This window comes from Tubulanus polymorphus, chromosome 3 (genome assembly GCF_964204645.1).
Source record: "Tubulanus polymorphus chromosome 3, tnTubPoly1.2, whole genome shotgun sequence".
Taxonomy (NCBI): domain Eukaryota; kingdom Metazoa; phylum Nemertea; class Palaeonemertea; order Tubulaniformes; family Tubulanidae; genus Tubulanus; species Tubulanus polymorphus.
Window position 1 is genome coordinate 4,411,371 of NC_134027.1, and position 26,157 is coordinate 4,437,527.

At 36.8% G+C, this 26,157-nt stretch overlaps 3 protein-coding genes, 1 long non-coding RNA gene and 3 other non-coding genes across 8 annotated transcripts in view; 3 read left to right on the forward strand and 4 right to left on the reverse strand.

Moving 5' to 3' along the window:
* Window positions 1-167: 167 nt before the first annotated feature.
* On the reverse strand, window positions 168-1,148 carry LOC141902479 (UPF0598 protein CG30010-like). The gene is made up of 3 exons (XM_074790222.1): window positions 969-1,148; window positions 781-829; window positions 168-715 (listed from the first exon to the last, which is right to left on the reverse strand). Exons 1-3 carry the CDS (start codon window positions 1,125-1,127, stop codon window positions 255-257), a joined length of 669 nt encoding a protein of 222 aa, XP_074646323.1. The 5' UTR covers window positions 1,128-1,148; the 3' UTR covers window positions 168-254.
* A 311-nt stretch (window positions 1,149-1,459) lies between these two features.
* On the forward strand, window positions 1,460-8,080 carry LOC141902393 (katanin p80 WD40 repeat-containing subunit B1-like). Its single transcript, XM_074790098.1, has 19 exons — window positions 1,460-1,883; window positions 2,192-2,322; window positions 2,798-2,915; window positions 3,158-3,258; window positions 3,455-3,496; window positions 3,723-3,806; window positions 3,890-4,005; window positions 4,091-4,162; window positions 4,249-4,411; window positions 4,488-4,612; window positions 4,725-4,781; window positions 4,925-5,052; window positions 5,707-5,766; window positions 6,047-6,294; window positions 6,377-6,535; window positions 6,622-6,698; window positions 6,837-6,911; window positions 7,008-7,124; window positions 7,339-8,080. Exons 1-19 carry the CDS (start codon window positions 1,853-1,855, stop codon window positions 7,469-7,471), a joined length of 2,037 nt encoding a protein of 678 aa, XP_074646199.1. The 5' UTR covers window positions 1,460-1,852; the 3' UTR covers window positions 7,472-8,080.
* Window positions 8,081-9,013: 933 nt separating this feature from the next.
* Trnai-aau (transfer RNA isoleucine (anticodon AAU)) lies at window positions 9,014-9,087 on the forward strand. Its single transcript has one exon. It is a non-coding gene; the product is annotated as a tRNA-Ile (tRNA).
* A 2,520-nt stretch (window positions 9,088-11,607) lies between these two features.
* Window positions 11,608-11,681, forward strand: Trnai-aau (transfer RNA isoleucine (anticodon AAU)). Its single transcript has one exon. It is a non-coding gene; the product is annotated as a tRNA-Ile (tRNA).
* Window positions 11,682-12,199: 518 nt separating this feature from the next.
* Trnai-aau (transfer RNA isoleucine (anticodon AAU)) lies at window positions 12,200-12,273 on the reverse strand. The gene has a single exon. It is a non-coding gene; the product is annotated as a tRNA-Ile (tRNA).
* A 2,696-nt stretch (window positions 12,274-14,969) lies between these two features.
* On the reverse strand, window positions 14,970-18,560 carry LOC141902431 (uncharacterized). The gene is made up of 2 exons (XR_012618895.1): window positions 18,424-18,560; window positions 14,970-16,129 (listed from the first exon to the last, which is right to left on the reverse strand). It is a non-coding gene; the product is annotated as an uncharacterized LOC141902431 (long non-coding RNA).
* Window positions 18,561-23,596: 5,036 nt separating this feature from the next.
* The window catches only part of LOC141901462 (core-binding factor subunit beta-like), a 30,171-nt gene continuing 27,610 nt past the window's right edge, over window positions 23,597-26,157 (reverse strand). For both annotated transcript variants that reach the window (XM_074788709.1, XM_074788708.1), the window contains exon 6: window positions 23,597-24,756. In XM_074788709.1, coding sequence (XP_074644810.1) covers window positions 24,753-24,756 — 4 coding nt within the window. In that variant the 3' untranslated portion in view covers window positions 23,597-24,752. The remainder of the gene's footprint in view (window positions 24,757-26,157) is intronic.

Consider the following 26,157-nt stretch of genomic DNA (forward strand, 5'->3'; position numbering starts at 1 on the left):
AGAAAACATCAACTGATTGAAAATACATTTAGAACTCTTATCAAGAGAATTTATTATAGAGCTCTTAATCAATCTTAATTTATTGATGATTCCATTACTTTTCAGTTGTTTTATTGCGGGTTTGACACTAGTTTATTAAATGCGATACTTGCGAATTTCCACCTCTTCATAGATAGGAGACATTTCTAGTTTACATAGATATGTTTATTATAAAACTCGAACAAATGAACATCATAGATCTAATATATCTACAGTCATGATTCAGCTTTTCTGGAAAAGTTTCTGATTACATTTACAAGTTCATTAGTCAAATCATAGTTTATATCATTCCATAAGAATTTAGTCGGCGGTTCGTGTTCTTTATCATCTTCAAATGTGAAGAGTTTACTAAATTCTATCGCTAGACTCGATCTTACAAGCCCCACTCCACCCAGTTTATCCGGACCGGGATGGTATATTCGACCGGATTCTGGTAGCATGCATATCTTTTGAGGTTCAAATGGGACTGTCAACAATTCACCGGCATATCCGTATGAGAATAGATCATTAGCTCTGTCCTGCTGATCGGGGATAACATGAGTAAATACTATCGGTAGATCATCACATCTTATGTAGTTCTTCTCCCTGCCACAAGGAGAGAGGTACGGAAAATCCTTGTAACGGTCGGTATCGTTGAATTTCAGACGATGGAAGAAGAACTCTAGGAATTTCTTCTCTGAAATATATGAACAAATTATAGGTCAGCACACGAGCAGGAAAATGGATTAAGTCAGTCCTTACCCTTAAAGCAAGATGTGAAATTCTTCATTCGAGCATCATCAAGGAAAAGCTAAGAGAGAAAAAGGATGTGTTTCATTATTTTTCCTAAATTACTAAACAATTACTAAACAAACTCTGCTAAACATTACAATAAACAAAATAGAACGAATGACAGTTCACTTTTTAATATCTATTTCTAAAATTTTTACCTGGCCATGGTGATCAATGTAGTAGAAATATTCACGAATATTTGGTTTTGGAGATTGACCCTGAACGTAATGAACGCATCTCACATACTGAAAACACTTGTCTTTGACTCTACGAACTAAAATAGGTAAATGATATTTGACAGAAGACATCGATGACATAACTATCTTTACTTGATTGCTTTACTTCCGTGTTTACAGGCGGAAGTACTAGTGCGCGGGCACCAGTCTTATTTCGTTTGTATCCTGAGTGCTGATTGGCTATTTGAAAATTCCTAGCTTTTCAGTGAAATGTAGATTTTTTACCATTTGAGGGTCAGAAATAGATTTTGTTTGCCTGTATTAATTTATATTATTTACCTAAAATTGTTGGGGTTGATTATTTATCATTGAAATTACCTTATATGAACAATAATCGGTTTTAATTGAATTGAAGGGTTAATCGTTCAACCAATCAGAGAACGCTTTACAAAAGACCAAGCCACCGGGTTTGAGGAAGTGAATTGCACGAATTCTCGAATATTTCAACATTTTAAAAGCTTTTCCAGTGAATGTTAGCCTAAATTCTCGGTAACAAGAGTGTCAAAATTAGATTCGAAGTGTCGTCATACAATATGAAACGAATGACATAAGATTTGTTGCCTGGGCCAGCCTACAAAATGCATGAAACGACAAATACTTGAGGAGTTTTAATCATTCTCAAAAATCGATCAAATACCGAATTCGGGGATTTAACAACTGTGATAATAACCCTCCTCGTTATTTTGTTGTTGACAATCAGATCCAATCCGATAAGTAACCGTTTATTTGTTTAATGTGATATAAGTTTTTGAACGACTCTCCCCTGCGTGCTTGTGAAGCCAGGTTATTGGATTGGAATCTAAATCATGGCGGAATCAAAACGAGCCTGGAAATTACGTAAGTATTCTGCTGAAAAGAAGACTAGTTTTGAGCATTGCAGATCAGTATTCGAACATCTTATGGTTGGCTACTTATGATAGGATACTGTCAAACCCGCTTAATTCTGATCAGTTGAATTCGGATTTTGATCTCATCTGGGAATTGTTGACAATTACAGTCCACCTAACCTAAATATGATCATTAATCCAGATTTCTCATCCGCAGATTAATTTCAAATGATTCGAATTAAGCAGGCTCTACTGGCAGTCAACAAACAGTGAATCATAGTTCTAAAGTGTTTCTTCCGTTTCTTGTTTCTTCTACAGAAGAGTTTGTGGCACATGCGGGCAATGTCAATTGCTTGGCAGTCGGGCATAAGTCTGGACGTGTCATGGTTACTGGAGGTGAAGATAAGAAAGTCAATATGTGGGCTATCGGTAAGCCCAATTGTATTATGGTAAGTTGCATCATCAAAAATCATTTTTAGCCCACTTGTGACATATGTCCCAGCAGGTAATTGCGTTCACTTTTCGTCCGTCCGTAGACGGAATCCTGTCCAGTTATTTTGGGAAGATTTTTAGACGCTTCATATTTGAATTTCGAGACCTGTAGCTGAACTGAATCATTCAGTCATTAGCTGCCAACCATTCAAACCATTCAATAGTTTGCCATTTTTCATTTGTAATGGGTATTCTTTGGGACGGGAGCTGTAGCGTGTCATCAGTCCTCATTTTTAGGTGGAAAAAGGTTTTTTGAGGAAAATATAAACAGGTTTTAACTTAACATTGAATATTGAAATAGTCAGATTGTTGAGCATGTGAAACCATTGCCATTTGTGGGTATGGTGTCCCTGGACCCCTAGTTACCTAAGTAAGCATCTTCATTACACTTCCCACTCTTCAATAGTAAAGAATTATGAATTGATATTTCAGAGTTTGTCTGGTCACACGAGTCCTGTAGAAGCGGTCCGGTTTGGAAATGCTGAAGAGATGGTTGTAGCTGGCTCATTTTCTGGTGCTTTAAAAATATGGGATTTAGAAGCCGCCAAAAGTAAGATTCTTAAAATAACCAGTAGGATATTGACACAGCATTTATATTTGTAATTCTGAAGCTTTAAAGTTGGAAAATTTAAGTTGTAGGGGTAAGGTAAATAATTGAAAAATCACTTGATTAGAATGTACAAAAAGTGAAAGAAAAATATCTTCAAATGTCGCCAATCTGATACCTTAAGTTGAATAGTTGGGCCCTAAACGATTATTTTCTCATGCATAATATCCTTGTAAATTTTTCAGTTGTAAGAACGCTGACTGGACATATATCTAGCATCCGCAGTTTAGACTTTCATCCTTACGGCGACTTTGTCGCTTCAGGGTCTATCGACACAAATATAAAGGTAATATTGTTCAGGAAGGTCATTGGTAGTTCATCTACACACCGAATATTTAGAATACTTGTTCTGAGTAAAATGATTTTCTAGCTACCTGGTATATTTTCAGTGTAATCCTGTTTTACATGATTCGCTGGTCACTGATTTATTTATGAATATTGTCGTTTACCATGTATAACTGGTCATACTCTATTTATTGTAGTTATGGGATGTAAGAAGAAAAGGTTGTCTATTTACGTATAAGGTATGTTAACCCTTTCTATAATGAGCTATTTTTACTGCTTTGTTTTAGAGTGTAGCTAAGTTTTCGAATTCATTTTCAATGAAATTACTATTTTTGATGTCAAATTACTCTCATTCTTTGCTGTACCGGTATATCGGGTAGTATAGTCTCGGATATACATCACTAAGGCACCAATAGGGTTTAAAGATGTTTGGATTACTATATAGATGATGATTGAATATTTCAGGGCCATCGTCAGCCAATAAATTGTTTGAGATTTAGTCCTGATGGTCGATGGGTCGTCTCAGCCGGTGAAGATTCAGTCATAAAGGTAACGATCAACCACTCAGTAATTCCTGGATTTGATTTTCCTAAAAGCAATTGGGCTATTGATATGAATTATTTTGTTTGTAGTTATGGGATTTAACGGCTGGGAAATTGTTAACAGAATTAACGCAGCATACAGGACCAGTGAACTGTGTGGAGTTTCATCCAAATGAGTTTCTCTTGGCGTCCGGTAGTAGTGACAGGTATAGTGATCACCATTCAACGTACTCATGAAATAACCATTCTGGCAGGCATTTTTCTAACAAGTTTTGTATTATGTCTTTTCAGAAGTGTGAAGTTCTGGGATTTGGAAAGGTTTAGTATGGTCAGTACAAGCGATGGGGAAAGTAATGTAATCAAGTAAGTCATTCTGGACAAAAATAAGTTCTTTTTATGTATGATTTTGGAGAAACAAAGTTCGATTATGGTTGATGTGTATATTTCAGGACTATTCAGTTTCACCCTGATGGTACATGTTTATACGCGGGTAGTCATGATGTATTAAAAGTATACGGATGGGAACCTACTCGATGCTTTGATTCGATAGCTATGGGTTGGGGCAAAGTCGCTGATATTGCTATTGCTCACAGTGTTAAACAAAGCCAACTGGTATGTTTTTATGACCTGTAGATCCTCAACATGAAGGGACTTCCGTATATTAATTGTTGTTTTATGATGTAAACAGATTGGTGCCACGTTCAATTCTACAAATGTATCAACATTTGTGGTGGATTTACAGTTTTGTACATTTGACAACGTGCCAGTAGTAGATACACCAACACCAGCCAGTCCTCCTATATCCAGTTCAAGGTACTGTACCATAATTTCTTTGAATAAATTGTCTGATGAATAAGGGTTTGCCTTTAATGTTCTCAATTTTGTTTATTTCATATACTATAGGCTCATTATCATATCATTTCAGTGGTCGAAAAAGTTTTGTAATGGAGCGTCCTCCTACGAGGTCATCTAACCAAAGAAAGTAAGTCAGTATCACAAGACTCTTGGTGTTGTGTACGATAGCTTTACAGTTACTTGACAAGTGAATGCAATATCTCGCTGTCTTACACCTGATGCCAACAGTCAAGACTCAACATGAGTATATGATATGTTTTTTTTTTATAGCGCACCTAAAGAAGAACCTGAAGAGCCACACACTCCAGCAGAAGATCCCGGTGATGACGATCTATCTACGGCTGATATTACTGACCCATCGGATTACAATGAAATATTCCATCCCAGGCAACGATTATGTAAGTAATAAAACTACCGTTGTAATTAGTGCAGTTATATTTATTACTTATTATTTCTGGTTTCATATTGGTACAATCTTGTTACAGTATTACCTATATAAATTCATCTTCATCGGTGAAATACTCTCTCAGTCAATCAGTCAATGCATGTCACGAATGCTCAAAATTTTACTGACTGAAATTAGTCAGATATAATTCAATAACATCATTGGATTGGAAATTGATAATTGTGCTACTAATAGTGAAAAGAATATTTGATGACGGCATGGAAATTATCGCTTGGTTTTTGGTCGCTTTGATTTTAGCTTCAGCAGTTTAATGCTCAATACGAAATTTCGGATGATGATGTCTAAATTTTTCCACCAGCATTAAACTGTGCCTGTTGAATAAGTTAACGTGCTATTCTGTTGGGTCATTTTATGAAGAATCTGTATTCATTTGAAAGCAACTAGTACAGTCCATTTCTATGAAATTGAGGCTTTCTGTTATAGTTCCTTAATCTTGGGCTATAAGATTTCAGCTTCCAGCCCAGGCGCCGTATTGAAAGTTCGAATGGCTTAATCAATAGCTTTCATGTGAACATAGATTTTTCTAAGTAACAGCATCTTTGTGCCGGTTTTTCGCAACAGCGGTCTTGTTTTTCTTTGTTTATAGCTCATTCACCGGTGCGAGATATGGAGCCGTTCAAGGCACCGCCTACTGCTGTGGATGATGGTGAGATTCTCTACGATAAATATTGTGTAGGATTAGAAATCCTAGTTACCCTAATGATTTTATTCCTGCAATTTGACTGCTCTCATGTTGTGTCTTGTTGATTTTTATCAAAGAACATATTTGTTTAACTGTATTTGTCTTAGTGTGTTTTATTTATGAGTGCCTTGTATAAACGTGATTAACAAGTTATCCATATGCATGACTTACCGATAAAACACATTTTTAGTGCTCTATTCTGCATTTTAAGATTAATATCAATTTTGTTTTGTTAAATTTTCAGGCAATACGAGAAACAACGAATTCAATGTCGTTCATGTAAATAAGCAACCAGTTCCATCAGCTAACAAAGTAACAAAACCGGTTACAGCCAGTCGTGAACGCCCGGTGTCAAAAGACCAAAATCAAGCCGAACCAGTCCCCCGCGCTCAACCTCCTCCATCTGCAGATCGTAATAAACCACCTCCAACTCCAGTTCAGAGTAAAGGTGAACCTGATATTGGAGGAATTGATGTGAATGCTTTCCTGCCGGTAAATCCCAAACATATCCTTGTATTGCATTCCCCCTAATTCTTCTCATGGGATTATGAAAAAAACTCTCTTTATCTATTAGAAACAACGTCAAGTCAGTGCAGAGCAACAGAAAGCTGGATCAGAAAATGAAACTATTGCATCTATACACAAAGGACATGATTCCATGATAGCTGTCATGTCAAATAGACATAAAAACCTTCAAATTATTAGAGCCCTGTGGTCCCAAGGAAATATCAAAGTAAGCTTCATGCATAATTCCTATGTCGGTATGTAGTATGCCTAAACGCTAATACGTTATGTAAGTTGTTGATTAATTTTTTTCAGACTGCTCTGGATTCCGCGGTTAATATGGGCGACCAATCAGTGATCGTTGATCTTTTCAATATTCTAATTCAAAAAGCGTAAGTACATTAAACGCCGTTAATTAGGAGAGTAATGATTTATCAATTTGTGGAAGTTTATGTGACCACAAATGCTATCTAATACTGCACTTATATAGTCTCTTCGATGATATTTGATATTTTTGTATTCAAAATCAGGAGTTTATGGAATTTAGATATATGTGCGACTGTATTACTACAAATACCAGGATTGATTGAGAGTAAATATGACACGTAAGTTTATTAGAAAAACTTCAAATACTGACGTTTTAGCATGAAAAGTAAAAATAACGTATTACACAACAGTAAATATTTCTTCATGTTTTACAGATATATACAAACCGGATGCGGTTCATTGCGATTGATACTAAAAAACTTTTCATCTGTGATCAAATCGAATATGCTGGCACCTCCTGGCCTTGGAGTAGACATATCAAGAGAAGATAGGTATGTATTTGTGTGTTATGCTTTACGTCATTCGGATCTTGCTTTCCCAGACTAAACCTCCAACTGGACCCGACCTTATTACGTATTGCCTGCACACTGTAAACAGCCTGCAGTGTTGAACTGGAAGCTAATGCCATCTAGTGTCCAAACAAAAACTTAGAATTTGCTGATCTCAATGAATTCTCATATTTATGACGGTGTTGTCAATTTACAGGTATAGGAAGTGTAAACAATGTTATTCTCAGCTGATGGATATCCGAGCCATTGTCTCCACGAAACAACAAGTATCAGGAAAACTAGGAAATACGTTCCGTGAACTGCATTTACTAATGAACATGTTGGAGTAATTAGAACAGCTGATTGAAATGTTTGGCAATTATCTATAACTGATTATCGCACTAAGAATACATTCAGAATCATCGCATTGTTCCATTCAAAGAAGGACATGGATGAGTTCGCAACGGTTTCAATTAAAAGTTTGTTCCTTATTAGACGGTTTTAGAGATTTTTCAAATCAAAATTGCTTTAACAGCTACATTTCAGCGTAAATCATTTACTGTATACAATCTAATATTGCTCCATCGGAGCAAATATATTGTAGCGATCTCGTATATTGTATTTCTGAAATTTTGGAATTCCGGAAAATTTTCTTGCTGCGTCTATTTGAAAAGATGGTCAGTATGCGTGTGCTTGGAGTAAGAACGATTACTCCGAGCTGTGTGAATGAGTATGGATCTCTGTTGCACTCTGTGATGAATTATAATCTCTCGTATCTCGCTGTCATTAATGTGCTAACCTTTTTTCTGCTGACTATGTATACACGAATAGGAAGCTAGATAACACCTTCACGTTAGAATGTCTGGTATAACGGGTGTCTGATTAAATGTGTTTAGGTTGTATATTTTGCTGTATTGTAGAGAACACCAAATTTATTATATATTTTCGTCAACAGTCATCACTAAATTGATGCATATTATGAGATATTATAACTGCTTCGAATTATAGGAATGGAAGAATGATATAAGCCACTAATTTATTCACGCTTATTTGTATCGATACTTAATTTATTTATCATTGGCCATTTTTGCAAACAGACAAAAAGCACAGGCTTGACTCGATTTATGACCACTCTCATTGAATGGCTTTACAATGATTTCGAGTCCATTTTTCGAAGTCGTTTGCTCAGTTGATATCCAGTTTGATTATGTTTTGTGTCACACGATCAGTTCAAATCTTTTTTGTTCGGCTGTTCTGTTTTCAAATGATGATTGACAGCTCACACGTTAACGCCTACTTTCTAGAGCGGATAATTGTCGCTAGCAAAGGCAAGTATTTCTTTATCAGCATTACTGATAAAAGTTTATCACAAAAGGAGATTTGCTGCTACTAGAATTGATATCTAGTTTTGCTGTGTAATTTAATTAGAGGTATGATGTCTTGCAGCTATTGATATTTATATAGAAATGTCATATAATATAGATATATATGTGTAACTTGTGTCATTGTAAATAATTTTTTGATAATGATATCAATAAATGAGAAATATGCTAAACGTATATAAGTTTTAGTTTGTCTATGCAGTCAGTGCGCTCTGTTGTCTCAAAATTTTAGGTGAAAAATTAGGTGAAAATTCTGATAAAAAGACGCGACTTGTTCATTAGTCTCCTAGAACCCCTGACAAGAAATTCGCAGCCTGCCTGTAGTATTTAGGTGGAATTCGAGCCCTCATCACTGGAGATTAACGTGCTCGATGAAGAGCAGCTAAAACTAAACTAAACTTGTAGACTCGGCGAAATGCAAAATAATTCAGTACATGATTTTTTCCCTGTGATGACTATTGCGACAGGTGCTAGAAATTTTATCAGATTTAGCTTATGCACCTTCCACCAGGCCGGTTAGCTCAGTCGGTTAGAGCGTCGTGCTAATAACGCGAATGTCGTGGCTTCGACCCCCACACTGGCCATTCTTTGATTTTTCTGCATTCGTTAACGACATTCAATATTTATGGAAATGGCCTAGTTGAGTTCCGAAAGTTCCGACTAGTTTTTAAGTTGTAAGATTGAATAATTTAAAACTTATGACTTGAAATTACTTTTAAGATTTAAAATCAATTGGACTTCATGGCCGTGAAGACGGCCACGGGGGTTATTCGTTTGTATTACACTGTCGTTGTTTCAGTATTGTTTTTTTCTCACATCTTGTCCTTTTCGCGTCATTTGAACCCGCGGTATTAAGACAGTCCATGTCCATCTAATGGTGTCAGATAATATTACGAGAGTCCTGTTCTGACTAGAAGGGAAAACTATATTTTTCCTCCGGCTGAACCTGTCTTTGACCAAGATTGTACAAGTTCACATATTGCATTAATTCATCTCCAGCTATTGTTCATTAGTGGTCGTCATCTTCCATTCAATGTCATACATATCAGAAGAGTAAAAAGGAAGTGAGTCGAACCCACGACATTCGCGTTATTAGCACGACGCTCTAACCAACTGAGCTAACCGGCCACATATACACATTCTTTAAGACAATTAATTTTCTTTTTAATTTTCAATGATGGGCATACTTAAAGTTAACAATCGAATTAAAAGCGATAAGATCAATATAGACCATTAAGGCATATCGTTCTTCACCTCATATTGATTTTGTATAATGCATACGATTGATTCGATTCGATTTTTTATAATTTTCAATCATAATTCGTTTGGGTATACCCACTAAATTAAACTGAATATACTGCTTATAACAAAATGAATACTTAAGTACATTTACAGCAATCAAGGAACGGAATATCGAGGCGTTCTGCAACAAAGAACTGTATACCTAATGTTTATAAACAGAGATTCCTGAAAAGTGATTGTTCGTCTCTCGTTTGAGTGCCTAATTTCCTGCTGAGAAAATCGTCACCAGTCAAATGGATTTCACGCTTCGTTAAATGCGTTTGTGAAATACGTTTTTCGAAAATTATCGCGCAAGTCATTTTCATTCAAAACTAATTTTCTATCTCTCCCGGTTGTAGTATTGATAGAACGAGATTTCATGCTGAGAATGTGAAGATATTTTTAAGAAGATATTTACGAAGTCAAGCGAATTATACGGTTCATTAGACATATTTTCACTTTGTCTACTGCGAACGCATTGAAGCCGCTGGCTCGTTTTGTTTTTGTCCATTTCACGTATCGTATCTCCCTGAGCATGTTGCCCACGCAACTCTTTAACCGTTTCTGTATAACGGCGGATAGAATTTGATTAAATCTTACAAAACCGGGGCAGACGAGAACTGCGTCTAATCATAGATAACAGACGACTTCAAACTAACTTAATCTGGACGACAGATATTTGTTTTTTATCCCTAGAGCTTCTAGAATGGACTGTTTAATAAGAGGCTTTTGTTTTCAGTCTTGAGATCAAGCTGAAAACTTATTAGTTCTAAATTGTCATTCAGCATACGGAGCCTTTGTACCGGTCATCATTTTCGCGCCCACGCACCAGACGAATTTCTCTCAGAGAGATCTGATACTATCCCTCGTTACAGATCATTGTTTGACTTCATTCTTCTGTCTTAAGGATGAAAACCTAACAAAAGCCTCCTTAAACGTGTAGGTGGAACAGGATTCTCATTAAGTGGAATCGTCGATCATAAGGAAGTTGTGCGCCTTAGTCAAGAATGCCGAATTTAAAACATCGGGGAAAGACTTAAAATCTTTTCTGTGACAAATTACTTTTAAATCCGTCTTAGAATATTGCATTACGCCCAGAAAGAAGCTCGTGAGTATAAAAATAATGTTCGTAAAAATATACGGGGACAATAAAAACCTGCGTTAGTTCTCGCGCGTTGCGAGAGGGTGAACATCGTCGATGTAAATCTAAAACTAGATTTTTCCGACGAGTCGCGAAAACAACTCCCTGGGCACTGAAAAGGCTTAATGAGTTAAGAAGTCTCATGTCGCAGTTAATCCGAAAGAAGTGCCTGTAGATTTATTCATCAATTCAATTACAAGCAGACGACAGTCAGGATGAGTCAATATTACAGAAGAGTATTAGCCATCATTGTCATCAACAAATTAACCCCTTCAAACTGTCCAATTAACTAGAAATCTCTGCAAGTCTTTTCGCCGGCCATTCTAAACGAGAGTAAATGTTTGTATAGGCAGTCGCTGTCTCTTTCTTTGATCTGTAATAAGTTTTCTGCAATAAGTCTGACTACACTCCGAGATCGTATCGCGAGGTGATCTTATCAAATAAATGTCTCAAGAAACGTCATCATCTATTTTCAGACGAAAGCGCTTTTAAATGAATCGTTCTAAATCATCATGATTTGCCTCAATAAAACGAAATATTTCTTTTGCAAACTTGGGTGCACATTTGCCTAACTCCGGAAAATTAGGCCTACCCAAATATTGTAAGTTTAGAGTATTGCGACATGACTGCGTTATATTAAAAAATACTATTAAATTTAAATCTCTTCGACAGCAGGTCAACTGGCCGGTTAGCTCAGTCGGTTAGAGCGTCGTGCTAATAACGCGAATGTCGTGGGTTCGACCCCCACACTGGCCAGCTACTTTTGAATTTTTCGACCAGTTTGGTACATGACACCTTTAAGAAACTTTTAAGATTGTAAAACGCAATCATTTCTACAAGTTCGAGCTTTTGCTGCATCGAGTAGGCGTTTGATGATAGTTTTAGCTCACTTGCGGTCTCACAAAGTTCAAAACTAGAAGACCTGAAGTCGTGGTCGTTCTACTAGTATCACGCTGTCAATTTATGCAGTCTTTTTCGGTAATGTTCAGCATCTTCATCGATCACGTTATTTGAACCCGATATAGAAAACAGCCCCTGCCCATCTAATGGTTTCCGGACAATATTACGCGTGTCCTGTTCTAACAAGAAGGAAAAACTATATTTTCCCTCCGGCGGCTGAACCTGTCATCTTTGACCAGAGTTGTACGAGTCCACATATTTCCTCATTAGTTACGCAAAAAGAGAGTTATTCGAGATTCTATCTTCTATAAACAAATATGCACAAAAACTCCAGAGGTCTGAAACCGATAAATGGCCAGAAACCCTAAAAGAAATGGCCAGTGTGGGGGTCGAACCCACGACATTCGCGTTATTAGCACGACGCTCTAACCGACTGAGCTAACCGGCCAATTATATATATATGCGATTTAAATATTTCGAGCAATAATAGATTAATAAAATTTTCAATAACTATATATATGGATATACTTTAGCTTAAGTAAAACAACTAAATACAAAAGCGGGAAAATAGATAATGATAGACCAAAAAATGAATATTTCAAGCGTGTCTCGAATGCGGAATGCGTTTTCTATCTATATATATTTTGTTCAATTCTATCGCGTAACTGATGTATTTCATATGGAACGATATTTCAGAAAATATCACCATCCCGGCAGGAGTGTGGATCCATGGTGTTTGTTCCCCTAGGCTGTGTATTCCCTTACAACGGTGGCATGATAAAATAAAATCGGCGGGAGATGTTTTCCTTGCAAGTTGTTATTATGAGATCAGATGTGCGCACGTTTAATGATGCCGTGTTTGATACAGTGAAAACTTGCGTAGGCGACACTGTCTTTTCTGAATCAAACATCATTAATCATTTACTGGCAACATGTGAGGCACGACATTTAGTTTTTTAAGGCGTACAAACCTTTCTCATTATAATTTCAGAATCAAGGCGGCGGGTTTTTAAAACATTTTTGCTGTATTTGTTATCGAGTTTACAGAACAAGTATTGCGTTAATTGACATAAATGTATATGTAGCCTAAGGACAATGGATAGTGATTTGCAACAAAAATAAAGCGCTGGAAGGAGAACTTGAAAAAAGATTTGGCAATGGAAATATTTTGCATACAAATAATAGGCATATACATACATACTTTAAGGCGTGTGAAAAGAACTGTTTTGCCGAGTGGTTTTCAAAAGATTCAATTTCCAAATAGATAGTTCAGATTTTTATTGCATTTAGTCGTGAGGGTGACGATGATAATGAATACCATCGCATGTATCTATCGTGAGAAAATGCTTTTCTGATATTAACAATTGTTTCTAGGTATTTCAACTGCAGTATTAACTGTTTTAGGAAGTGCAGTAACAATGAGTTCAATGTGCTACGTACCCCGGTATAGTTCACGATTCCCGGACAAGACTCGTTAAAAATACTCGCGTATAAAAAAAAAACGCCGGAAATTGGGTATTTTTACGAGAATCGGTGACAGAATTGTGACATTAATTGGTTCGCTGATGAGTGACACAATAATAACAAAGCGCTCAGATACTCTGATCGTCATAACAAAAGAAACATTGAAAAAACTTTTTAGAATCCGATATTTTCTGTCAATAAAAATGTCGAGTATTTCACTGACCGGACACGGATTTTTGCCGCGCCATTCGGAGACAGATTAGTGCGACTGGGAACACAAGATGGACAGGTGGGATTATGTCTCAGCGACAATCTGCTTATTTTCAGGAGAACTGAAGACAATCGAGGTATAAATTTATCTGTCTGCGAGACGGAAAGGACCTTACATGGAAATAATGATGCAAAACATCGTGTGCATTGTCATCTTATACGTAGTATGGTAATCATTGGCCCTCGGGGACTCATCATCAAATTACATAACACAATAACAGCTTATCAATTAATATTCGAACAGCAGGTATTTGCAGCATGAATGCTCCCGGTATTTATTTGCTGCCTCGGAGTGATAAGTTTCATTTTGACATCATGAGTCTGATGATTAAAATGTACGTATTTGGATCTTGTATTCTAAGCCTAAGTATGCGTGAGTTTTCTCAAATAATGGCGTTATTTCAAGTCTAAAATTGCTCTTCATTTACGAACAGGACACGGGAGTGCTGATGTACGTATTTTCTGTGCGTGATCTGCGATGTAAAATGTTTGTTTAGAGCCGGGATGTCACTCATGTGAGGAGTTAATGAGTAATTACACCGAGTAGAGAGTCAATTTATTAGATCTCCTGATGTTAACTTCCCATTTAGCATCGAGTTTTACAGTAGAACGCTATGACTCACAGGACACGAGCTGATGATCACTGCATTTAAATAACTGGCTTAAACACCTCTCAAACTGTGGAGCTTTTTCCGAGTGATGCGACACGGGCGAAGCTTCCTCTGCGACTTAACAAAGCATCAATTACGAAGGCTTACGGCTTATGATCAAGGTTCGTTTATTTGTACGTAAAACACTCCACTGCCATTGATCTCTGAAAATCCGTCGTCGGTACTCGTCAGCGAGGCTATTAGATCAACTGAAAATTGGCCAATCAGCTGCCTTGATTGCGATTTTCTGGGGCTCAGATGTATTTCGTTCCAGACATGATTAGCTGTTGTAAAAGGAAAGAAAATCTAACGGTAAAAAGGGCTTTTCTGCGCTATCATCCAATCACCAACAAGACATGTGATTTGGAACATTCAAACTGTCCTGATTGGAACAGCATTTACTTGAATATATTATGTGTAAAGCAGTAGCAGTAAGACTTACTGAGATGGTGCATGTTTCTAAATTTCTTAAACCAATTCTGAAAAATTTGTGTTTCTTATTTCACAAGGTCGGGTAGTCAAAGTTTCATCGTAGATTCTCCACTCCGCTGAAGGTATATATTTCGAGTGACTCTTGCCAAATTTGCTGATCTTGAAGATTTGGTCTATATATAAAAAATCGCTTGTGTCAGAAATGCTTGAATTGAATATCCTTTTACTGATAGTTTTCGTCGTATTACACGGTGACCGACCCATACGTCTTTAAAGCAGTCCGTTTCCAGTCTTTCCATTCAACGAACAAAACACGAGGACAAGCAAATTAGATTCATACATTTTATTCGTATATATATATAATTGGCAAAATTTCAGTTGAGATTAATCTTCTTTCAACATTCAATAGCATTCTTTTTACAAATAAATATCTATAAGACCAGTTTACATATTTGATACAAATTATATACACATTCAACTTGATTGGCACATTATATTCATCGGACACACACCACCCTCCCCATGATCTGCGAAGAAACCGCTTGATAACTTAGTAATTTAGATCAGATATGAATATGCTAAGCACAGGTTATTAAAAAATATCATAATAGTAAGTTTTTTGAAAAAAATCTGCAAACGATGTACCTAAGTTCTACCGTCAATCGATAGGTGGCAGAAAGCGCAGAATTCAAATCTTGATTATGACTAGATGAAATCAAGAGTTATCTTATATATCCTGTTCGTAGCATTTCAACATCCCTTAATGAACACTCACTAAATCTAAATAAATCTGAATTTAAAAAATCTGACAAAAGCAATTTTGCCGAATCAATGCCGATTGAATTTAGTGGTTTATCGAATTGTCAACAGATTTCGAAATAGAACATTTTGAAAAAAAACCTGTTATATGCAAGTGAACTCGTTCAATTCATCAATTTCTATTATTTGAGTTTCGGTGAACTAGTGAATCTACGAGATTTTGGAGCTCAAAAATGAAGACGAATTTTACGACGCATGATTTGTAACTAAATTGGACAATGTGAAGTGATTGATTCAAAACTGAGTTTCAAATCCTAATCATGTAAGTGATTTACTTGAATTTCATCATAAACATCTGAATTTTCTTTATTTACACTTTTTACATGAAATGCACTGGGTTCGCCTCTACCGACCATACGTGGAGTTTTTCTTGACTGTATTTTTTTGAATTAATAAGAAAGTCTTTGTGTAGTTTAGTGATTCAATACAGGATCCAAAGGCTGAATTCAGACGTTCAACTGGACTGAGTCACAATTCTTTGTTTTTCTTGAGATACACGGAGGGTGAAGAAACTACTGTGAGGGCTACCGGACTTTGTACGAACGACAACGATTATTCCGGAAGTCTGATTTAGCAGCGCCCTCTATCAGATGAAGGACGTTTATGGCTGGATCAATGACCATCGCTACTCGTCCCGCTCGGACTTGGTTCTGCTAATTTCCTTCTCACCTGTAACGATAAAGAATAGAGAATATGTTAGGATTTTCGTTGTTTAGAGCCCGACATTAAAAACCCTTTGTGACTCAAAATTGATATGAATCTATAATAAAAGTTAACACCCAAAGCACCTACGCAAACATTGTACGTAAAAGGTTGGGAGCAGGAATCTAAGATGGTTTAATTGGTTTCATAAATGGATATTGATCAAATGAGTTCTATCTATATCCAGAACGCAGAACTTGCATATCATAGCAGTTATTCGTCATTCATATAAGTGACATTTGTCTCGAACTCGAGTGGGTCATCCATCAAAATAGCACCGTCTCAAGAGCCGTATATGCCTCCCGGGGTCAACTCCCAGTTCACAGGAAGCAATCTCACCTTTAAGTTAAACGCGGAACAAAGCATTTCACCTTTTGGAATTTAATTTTTGACCAATGAAAAGGATATGTATCCAAGTGAGCGCATAAAACATGCTTAAGGTGTGACCTTTTTGCAAATTACACTTCATAAATCACCCGTTTAACCGACTTTCACCCACCCCTCAGTGTTTTCAAAAATGAATAATTTATGAAATTAATTTTTAGTCAAAGCTGTCGTCACTTGATGTAGAATTTCAATACGTCTTTGGGCGTGAAACTGTAAGTTTTAAGTTAAGTTTTATTGATGAAACTCAAATGACTGAAATTCCAAATAGAGCTCCAAAAAATATGAAACCATTTTGAAAAACTGATTAATGATTTCATTTCAATCTGGTTTCTAAACATGCGGTTTTACGGTGTGAGTGTGAAATAAGATACTGATGATTGCAGAAAATAAATCAGCCAGGCGTCTCAGAACAATTAATAATAACATACATGCGAACCAAGAAACAAACGTTCCTTCAATATTTCATGATTTTTTCTAAGACGAAACAAAGAACGCACGTTCGAAACCAGAAGGAAATAAATCTTCAAACAAAACTTTCAAATTAATCACTGATATTTCACTTTGTTAGGAAATTAGAGTGTTGTCAAAATTGGTTTTCGCTGGGGCCTTAGGAAACGGGAGGCCTTTCACTGGTCACAGGCGCAGTGTTTTATCTGTGGATAACACACAAAGACCCCCTGCAGAGAGGGCGACTGGTATATGAGATGGTAGCAGTGGGTTTAATTCGGTGGCCAGAGCGCAGTTACTTCCTTCCAGGCTCACAGGAAATGATCGTCGCCACAACATGTAATTAGGAAAACCTTAGTTTTGGAAATCAAACTGTGGATGCAAGACCATAATTACACGGTATTGTTATTTCGAGGTTTAAACGAAAACTAAATTTTTGTAGTGTTGAGAGACGAAGATCCTAAAAACATCGCTCTGACATTCAAGCATTAAAGTTGTATTGAGTTAAGAGATGGAGGTAAGACGTCTGTGACACTCGCTGCTGCGTTCAGTCCCATCATTTATTATCATTTTTAGCTCAATTAGAATTCAATCGAAACACATTAAAATCTGCTTCAAACAAAATACAAAGATTCAATGTCGGGTCACAGCGCACCGTTTTATGAATATCTGAACACAGCGCATCTATATCAATAGAAATTGTTCCGAACAAAAGAAACCAGCTGTCTTCTTAAATGAACACAATAGCACCTTGTCATCTGATACGGAAAATATTTCAAAAGTTTCTTTTTCGGCTAACCGTAAAGACGCTGCGTTGAACCGCAAGCACATTACCCCGACACAAACCGGGTTATAGCTAATCTCAGAGATGTCTCATCCTGCTCCACGAAATCATCAGCGTGTGAAAAATCCACGAGGACTAAATTCCACACGCGTTCACCGGAGCACCAATATGCTGCGTATTGCCACTTAACAATATAAATCAGCAAATAATTACGAACGAATTTATCAACGATAAGAACTGGATGAAGCAGTTGACAAAATATTGGAGAGATGACATCGACAAATGGATGACCAGGTCAACTAATGATAAGGACAAGTTCAGCAAATACGATCCGGCAAAAGAACGAGTCCTATGAAATCTGTTCATCTTAAACACTGGGCACATAGGGCAGCTTCTTTAAGCCAGCAGAAAGAATTCATAGAACCACATAGGCTACATTAAACCACCAAGATGTCCAAATTATCAACAACTCATAGAATTATGGACATTTTTGCCAACTGTTTTCAACCTGAAATCATTGACATGTAGAAGTGTGGCATATGGGACAAACACGAGGTTTGCGTGTACTGCGGTACTGATAATCCAAATCGGAATTCCACACCGCCTCGTCCACACGTGCCAGAGATGAATTTCCAAACTTTACCATTATTTCCGGCACAAGTATATGTTGATTTTACGACAACGCATGTCTTTAAAAGTCACTCGCCCTTTCAGACAGGAGATGACGAATTATGTAATGTATTCCACGGGGCAGCATGCACTCCATATGCCAACTTTATCTGCTGTAGAAAAGCTTTCATCCGCAAAATTATTGCACTATTACAGCGTAAATGATTTATTGAATACAAAACATTATTTCAAACTTCCGCGTCTGATTTTCCAAATACAGCATCATTTTTTTGTACCCGTCCGTGAGTCATTTTAAAGCCTCTAACAAATTGTGAACTATCATGCAACTTTTTTAAGACTAAGACAGTAAACGGATCGATCTAAAAATATGAGGGAATATTCTTTTCTAAAATCTAGGGACCAGAGAGATTGACACTCAGTAACCCTCTTATCGAACGGTAGTTGAATTGATGACAGATGGAAAATAAAGCTATAAATCTCAGCCAAACTTCGACAAGCAATCTACGGAAAACACTTAGTTAAGCAGTAATGACTTGGTCGTTGTTGTCCATCTATGGCTCGACTGTGTCATTATTACTTTTTACATCAGTGAACGACCTGTTCAAGTATCACAAGAGGGCTCTATAAAACATTCATGTAGCCTCTTATTTACCAATCAAACTCAGTTAACGCGCGCTGATAACTGCCATAAACACGAGTTTAACGACTAACTATTTCCCTCCAGTAAATGAGTGTTTTAAGAAGAGACAGTATGTCCAGGTTTCAGACGTCGCTGGCATTGTGCCGAGAAAGAATATGGAACTTTTCTACAAAATAACTTTCTCCCATGGTTAATCATAAGCCATTGTCTACATGACAATTCAATAGCCATGTATACCACCGATTCAAACAAGGAGAGATTCAACTAGAAAAGAAATCGGATTGAACGAAAGATAATGATGACACTTCGGTAACAAAAGCACGGGACACGAATTACGCATTAGGACCATATTTGCTTTTTGAAATCGTTTCAGCGAAGGTCACGTTTTTGCCGTGTTGCTATTCACACGCAATCTGGTTGATTCATTACAACCTCAATCTATGTTCGGGTTTATTGACTATGTATCAACCCTCACCAACCATGCGATCGTCGTATATATCATAGCCCGATTTTAGCTGTCACGAAGACCACACCGGTGATTTATTTATGAAGACAGATGGTAAAAAGCGCCTTTGGAAAGAATTCCGATCGAACAGCGTATCAAATCATGCAGGGCTCTTGAATTCCGTACAACCACACCGTTAATTATAACAAGCAAAAAATCATCGAACTATCGATTCTAATCCATTTTAGATTGTACAGTTTGGTCTATTGCGCTTCGATTCCCGCGTACACTATATCTGGAATAATTCAGATCTTAAAGGAAAGTTGTTTGGACGCAGTGCAAATTGCTAAAACCAAATAACTAAATTATTTCATCAAGCAGACAAGACTACAATGAGAATATTGTAGGAGAAAGTTTGATGGGAAATCGCCCGAGAAAAGTGATAATCACATGTGACAACGTCTTTCCGTCGTCCCTTGTAATCAACGCAAGTCTTTCATCTTCGAAGACACCAAGTTATTGTCAATACGGAACCCATCCGTTTCACCAGTGGCGATATTTACGTGAAAGTTTGCGGCTTTGTGGTCGTAATATCGGCGAATCTGATTATAATTCCACATCAAACGAGCAAGAACAAGCTGTTATACGAGAAATCAAACGATTTCAGACAATAGTTAACAAGTTACGAGATTCACCCTGCGAGACACCGATTAACTCAATATGGGACATTACGAAATTACGACGGCTCGGCCGAGTCACGATATATAACTAGAAACGCTATAGATTGAAGCAGTCGAGAGCTCACGAAGTGACGATTACTGTTCCTAGCAACATTCAAGAAGAACTTCTAGAATAATGCGAGCACAACATTAAGCTACCAGTGCATATCTTTCCATCCGTCGCTACAATTACCAAAAGTCTAATGAAGTATAGAAATTAAAGAGCGTAACGTAGTTAAGACATGGCGCCGCCCAGGGCCGAACTTGGTTTCCATACGAGTATATGATTGAATTTATGCAAATAACTGTCTAATTCTCCAGAAGATGGGTATCGAAAATGTTGCACTTGTCGCGTTAAAGCTCAAGGGCACAGATAAAATCATGCGAACATAGATTGTATCGTTGATTTTATAGCCGATGATGATCACGAGAAAACTGTAAACTAAAAACTATGAACTATGACACTTCGGAAACAGATTTTCCAGCGAGGTGCAAACAAAAGATGCTTCAATTAGATTTGTTTTCAAACTGAAGCCTTATACATTTCTGAGATCAAGTTTTCCATTGAATATTTCTATGTCTTCTTCGCTACTCTTAGAAATCAAGCAGGAAGTATTTAAAAGGGCTTACATATGTTTTTAAATGATATTATATGTATATAAATATATATACTGAGCTAACCGGCCAATTATATATATATGCGATTTAAATATTTCGAGCAATAATAGATTAATAAAATTTTCAATAACTATATATATGGATATACTTTAGCTTAAGTAAAACAACTAAATACAAAAGCGGGAAAATAGATAATGATAGACCAAAAAATGAATATTTCAAGCGTGTCTCGAATGCGGAATGCGTTTTCTATCTATATATATTTTGTTCAATTCTATCGCGTAACTGATGTATTTCATATGGAACGATATTTCAGAAAATATCACCATCCCGGCAGGAGTGTGGATCCATGGTGTTTGTTCCCCTAGGCTGTGTATTCCCTTACAACGGTGGCATGATAAAATAAAATCGGCGGGAGATGTTTTCCTTGCAAGTTGTTATTATGAGATCAGATGTGCGCACGTTTAATGATGCCGTGTTTGATACAGTGAAAACTTGCGTAGGCGACACTGTCTTTTCTGAATCAAACATCATTAATCATTTACTGGCAACATGTGAGGCACGACATTTAGTTTTTTAAGGCGTACAAACCTTTCTCATTATAATTTCAGAATCAAGGCGGCGGGTTTTTAAAACATTTTTGCTGTATTTGTTATCGAGTTTACAGAACAAGTATTGCGTTAATTGACATAAATGTATATGTAGCCTAAGGACAATGGATAGTGATTTGCAACAAAAATAAAGCGCTGGAAGGAGAACTTGAAAAAAGATTTGGCAATGGAAATATTTTGCATACAAATAATAGGCATATACATACATACTTTAAGGCGTGTGAAAAGAACTGTTTTGCCGAGTGGTTTTCAAAAGATTCAATTTCCAAATAGATAGTTCAGATTTTTATTGCATTTAGTCGTGAGGGTGACGATGATAATGAATACCATCGCATGTATCTATCGTGAGAAAATGCTTTTCTGATATTAACAATTGTTTCTAGGTATTTCAACTGCAGTATTAACTGTTTTAGGAAGTGCAGTAACAATGAGTTCAATGTGCTACGTACCCCGGTATAGTTCACGATTCCCGGACAAGACTCGTTAAAAATACTCGCGTATAAAAAAAAAACGCCGGAAATTGGGTATTTTTACGAGAATCGGTGACAGAATTGTGACATTAATTGGTTCGCTGATGAGTGACACAATAATAACAAAGCGCTCAGATACTCTGATCGTCATAACAAAAGAAACATTGAAAAAACTTTTTAGAATCCGATATTTTCTGTCAATAAAAATGTCGAGTATTTCACTGACCGGACACGGATTTTTGCCGCGCCATTCGGAGACAGATTAGTGCGACTGGGAACACAAGATGGACAGGTGGGATTATGTCTCAGCGACAATCTGCTTATTTTCAGGAGAACTGAAGACAATCGAGGTATAAATTTATCTGTCTGCGAGACGGAAAGGACCTTACATGGAAATAATGATGCAAAACATCGTGTGCATTGTCATCTTATACGTAGTATGGTAATCATTGGCCCTCGGGGACTCATCATCAAATTACATAACACAATAACAGCTTATCAATTAATATTCGAACAGCAGGTATTTGCAGCATGAATGCTCCCGGTATTTATTTGCTGCCTCGGAGTGATAAGTTTCATTTTGACATCATGAGTCTGATGATTAAAATGTACGTATTTGGATCTTGTATTCTAAGCCTAAGTATGCGTGAGTTTTCTCAAATAATGGCGTTATTTCAAGTCTAAAATTGCTCTTCATTTACGAACAGGACACGGGAGTGCTGATGTACGTATTTTCTGTGCGTGATCTGCGATGTAAAATGTTTGTTTAGAGCCGGGATGTCACTCATGTGAGGAGTTAATGAGTAATTACACCGAGTAGAGAGTCAATTTATTAGATCTCCTGATGTTAACTTCCCATTTAGCATCGAGTTTTACAGTAGAACGCTATGACTCACAGGACACGAGCTGATGATCACTGCATTTAAATAACTGGCTTAAACACCTCTCAAACTGTGGAGCTTTTTCCGAGTGATGCGACACGGGCGAAGCTTCCTCTGCGACTTAACAAAGCATCAATTACGAAGGCTTACGGCTTATGATCAAGGTTCGTTTATTTGTACGTAAAACACTCCACTGCCATTGATCTCTGAAAATCCGTCGTCGGTACTCGTCAGCGAGGCTATTAGATCAACTGAAAATTGGCCAATCAGCTGCCTTGATTGCGATTTTCTGGGGCTCAGATGTATTTCGTTCCAGACATGATTAGCTGTTGTAAAAGGAAAGAAAATCTAACGGTAAAAAGGGCTTTTCTGCGCTATCATCCAATCACCAACAAGACATGTGATTTGGAACATTCAAACTGTCCTGATTGGAACAGCATTTACTTGAATATATTATGTGTAAAGCAGTAGCAGTAAGACTTACTGAGATGGTGCATGTTTCTAAATTTCTTAAACCAATTCTGAAAAATTTGTGTTTCTTATTTCACAAGGTCGGGTAGTCAAAGTTTCATCGTAGATTCTCCACTCCGCTGAAGGTATATATTTCGAGTGACTCTTGCCAAATTTGCTGATCTTGAAGATTTGGTCTATATATAAAAAATCGCTTGTGTCAGAAATGCTTGAATTGAATATCCTTTTACTGATAGTTTTCGTCGTATTACACGGTGACCGACCCATACGTCTTTAAAGCAGTCCGTTTCCAGTCTTTCCATTCAACGAACAAAACACGAGGACAAGCAAATTAGATTCATACATTTTATTCGTATATATATATAATTGGCAAAATTTCAGTTGAGATTAATCTTCTTTCAACATTCAATAGCATTCTTTTTACAAATAAATATCTATAAGACCAGTTTACATATTTGATACAAATTATATACACATTCAACTTGATTGGCACATTATATTCATCGGACACACACCACCCTCCCCATGATCTGCGAAGAAACCGCTTGATAACTTAGTAATTTAGATCAGATATGAATATGCTAAGCACAGGTTATTAAAAAATATCATAATAGTAAGTTTTTTGAAAAAAATCTGCAAACGATGTACCTAAGTTCTACCGTCAATCGATAGGTGGCAGAAAGCGCAGAATTCAAATCTTGATTATGACTAGATGAAATCAAGAGTTATCTTATATATCCTGTTCGTAGCATTTCAACATCCCTTAATGAACACTCACTAAATCTAAATAAATCTGAATTTAAAAAATCTGACAAAAGCAATTTTGCCGAATCAATGCCGATTGAATTTAGTGGTTTATCGAATTGTCAACAGATTTCGAAATAGAACATTTTGAAAAAAAACCTGTTATATGCAAGTGAACTCGTTCAATTCATCAATTTCTATTATTTGAGTTTCGGTGAACTAGTGAATCTACGAGATTTTGGAGCTCAAAAATGAAGACGAATTTTACGACGCATGATTTGTAACTAAATTGGACAATGTGAAGTGATTGATTCAAAACTGAGTTTCAAATCCTAATCATGTAAGTGATTTACTTGAATTTCATCATAAACATCTGAATTTTCTTTATTTACACTTTTTACATGAAATGCACTGGGTTCGCCTCTACCGACCATACGTGGAGTTTTTCTTGACTGTATTTTTTTGAATTAATAAGAAAGTCTTTGTGTAGTTTAGTGATTCAATACAGGATCCAAAGGCTGAATTCAGACGTTCAACTGGACTGAGTCACAATTCTTTGTTTTTCTTGAGATACACGGAGGGTGAAGAAACTACTGTGAGGGCTACCGGACTTTGTACGAACGACAACGATTATTCCGGAAGTCTGATTTAGCAGCGCCCTCTATCAGATGAAGGACGTTTATGGCTGGATCAATGACCATCGCTACTCGTCCCGCTCGGACTTGGTTCTGCTAATTTCCTTCTCACCTGTAACGATAAAGAATAGAGAATATGTTAGGATTTTCGTTGTTTAGAGCCCGACATTAAAAACCCTTTGTGACTCAAAATTGATATGAATCTATAATAAAAGTTAACACCCAAAGCACCTACGCAAACATTGTACGTAAAAGGTTGGGAGCAGGAATCTAAGATGGTTTAATTGGTTTCATAAATGGATATTGATCAAATGAGTTCTATCTATATCCAGAACGCAGAACTTGCATATCATAGCAGTTATTCGTCATTCATATAAGTGACATTTGTCTCGAACTCGAGTGGGTCATCCATCAAAATAGCACCGTCTCAAGAGCCGTATATGCCTCCCGGGGTCAACTCCCAGTTCACAGGAAGCAATCTCACCTTTAAGTTAAACGCGGAACAAAGCATTTCACCTTTTGGAATTTAATTTTTGACCAATGAAAAGGATATGTATCCAAGTGAGCGCATAAAACATGCTTAAGGTGTGACCTTTTTGCAAATTACACTTCATAAATCACCCGTTTAACCGACTTTCACCCACCCCTCAGTGTTTTCAAAAATGAATAATTTATGAAATTAATTTTTAGTCAAAGCTGTCGTCACTTGATGTAGAATTTCAATACGTCTTTGGGCGTGAAACTGTAAGTTTTAAGTTAAGTTTTATTGATGAAACTCAAATGACTGAAATTCCAAATAGAGCTCCAAAAAATATGAAACCATTTTGAAAAACTGATTAATGATTTCATTTCAATCTGGTTTCTAAACATGCGGTTTTACGGTGTGAGTGTGAAATAAGATACTGATGATTGCAGAAAATAAATCAGCCAGGCGTCTCAGAACAATTAATAATAACATACATGCGAACCAAGAAACAAACGTTCCTTCAATATTTCATGATTTTTTCTAAGACGAAACAAAGAACGCACGTTCGAAACCAGAAGGAAATAAATCTTCAAACAAAACTTTCAAATTAATCACTGATATTTCACTTTGTTAGGAAATTAGAGTGTTGTCAAAATTGGTTTTCGCTGGGGCCTTAGGAAACGGGAGGCCTTTCACTGGTCACAGGCGCAGTGTTTTATCTGTGGATAACACACAAAGACCCCCTGCAGAGAGGGCGACTGGTATATGAGATGGTAGCAGTGGGTTTAATTCGGTGGCCAGAGCGCAGTTACTTCCTTCCAGGCTCACAGGAAATGATCGTCGCCACAACATGTAATTAGGAAAACCTTAGTTTTGGAAATCAAACTGTGGATGCAAGACCATAATTACACGGTATTGTTATTTCGAGGTTTAAACGAAAACTAAATTTTTGTAGTGTTGAGAGACGAAGATCCTAAAAACATCGCTCTGACATTCAAGCATTAAAGTTGTATTGAGTTAAGAGATGGAGGTAAGACGTCTGTGACA

What these genes read in the sequence shown, in the direction of transcription:
- LOC141902479 (XM_074790222.1), bottom strand. Translation starts at nt 1,127, where the DNA reads ATGTCATCGATGTCTTCTGTCAAATATCATTTACCTATTTTAGTTCGT. An exon ending in ACATTGATCACCATGGCCAG is followed by an intron (nt 830 to 968) that starts GTAAAAATTTTA and finishes TTTCTCTCTTAG; the next exon opens with CTTTTCCTTGATGATGCTCG. An exon ending in TTTCACATCTTGCTTTAAGG is followed by an intron (nt 716 to 780) that starts GTAAGGACTGAC and finishes CATATATTTCAG; the next exon opens with AGAAGAAATTCCTAGAGTTC.
- LOC141902393 (XM_074790098.1), top strand. Translation starts at nt 1,853, where the DNA reads ATGGCGGAATCAAAACGAGCCTGGAAATTAC. An exon ending in AAAACGAGCCTGGAAATTAC is followed by an intron (nt 1,884 to 2,191) that starts GTAAGTATTCTG and finishes TTTCTTCTACAG; the next exon opens with AAGAGTTTGTGGCACATGCG. An exon ending in ATGTGAATGCTTTCCTGCCG is followed by an intron (nt 6,295 to 6,376) that starts GTAAATCCCAAA and finishes TTTATCTATTAG; the next exon opens with AAACAACGTCAAGTCAGTGC.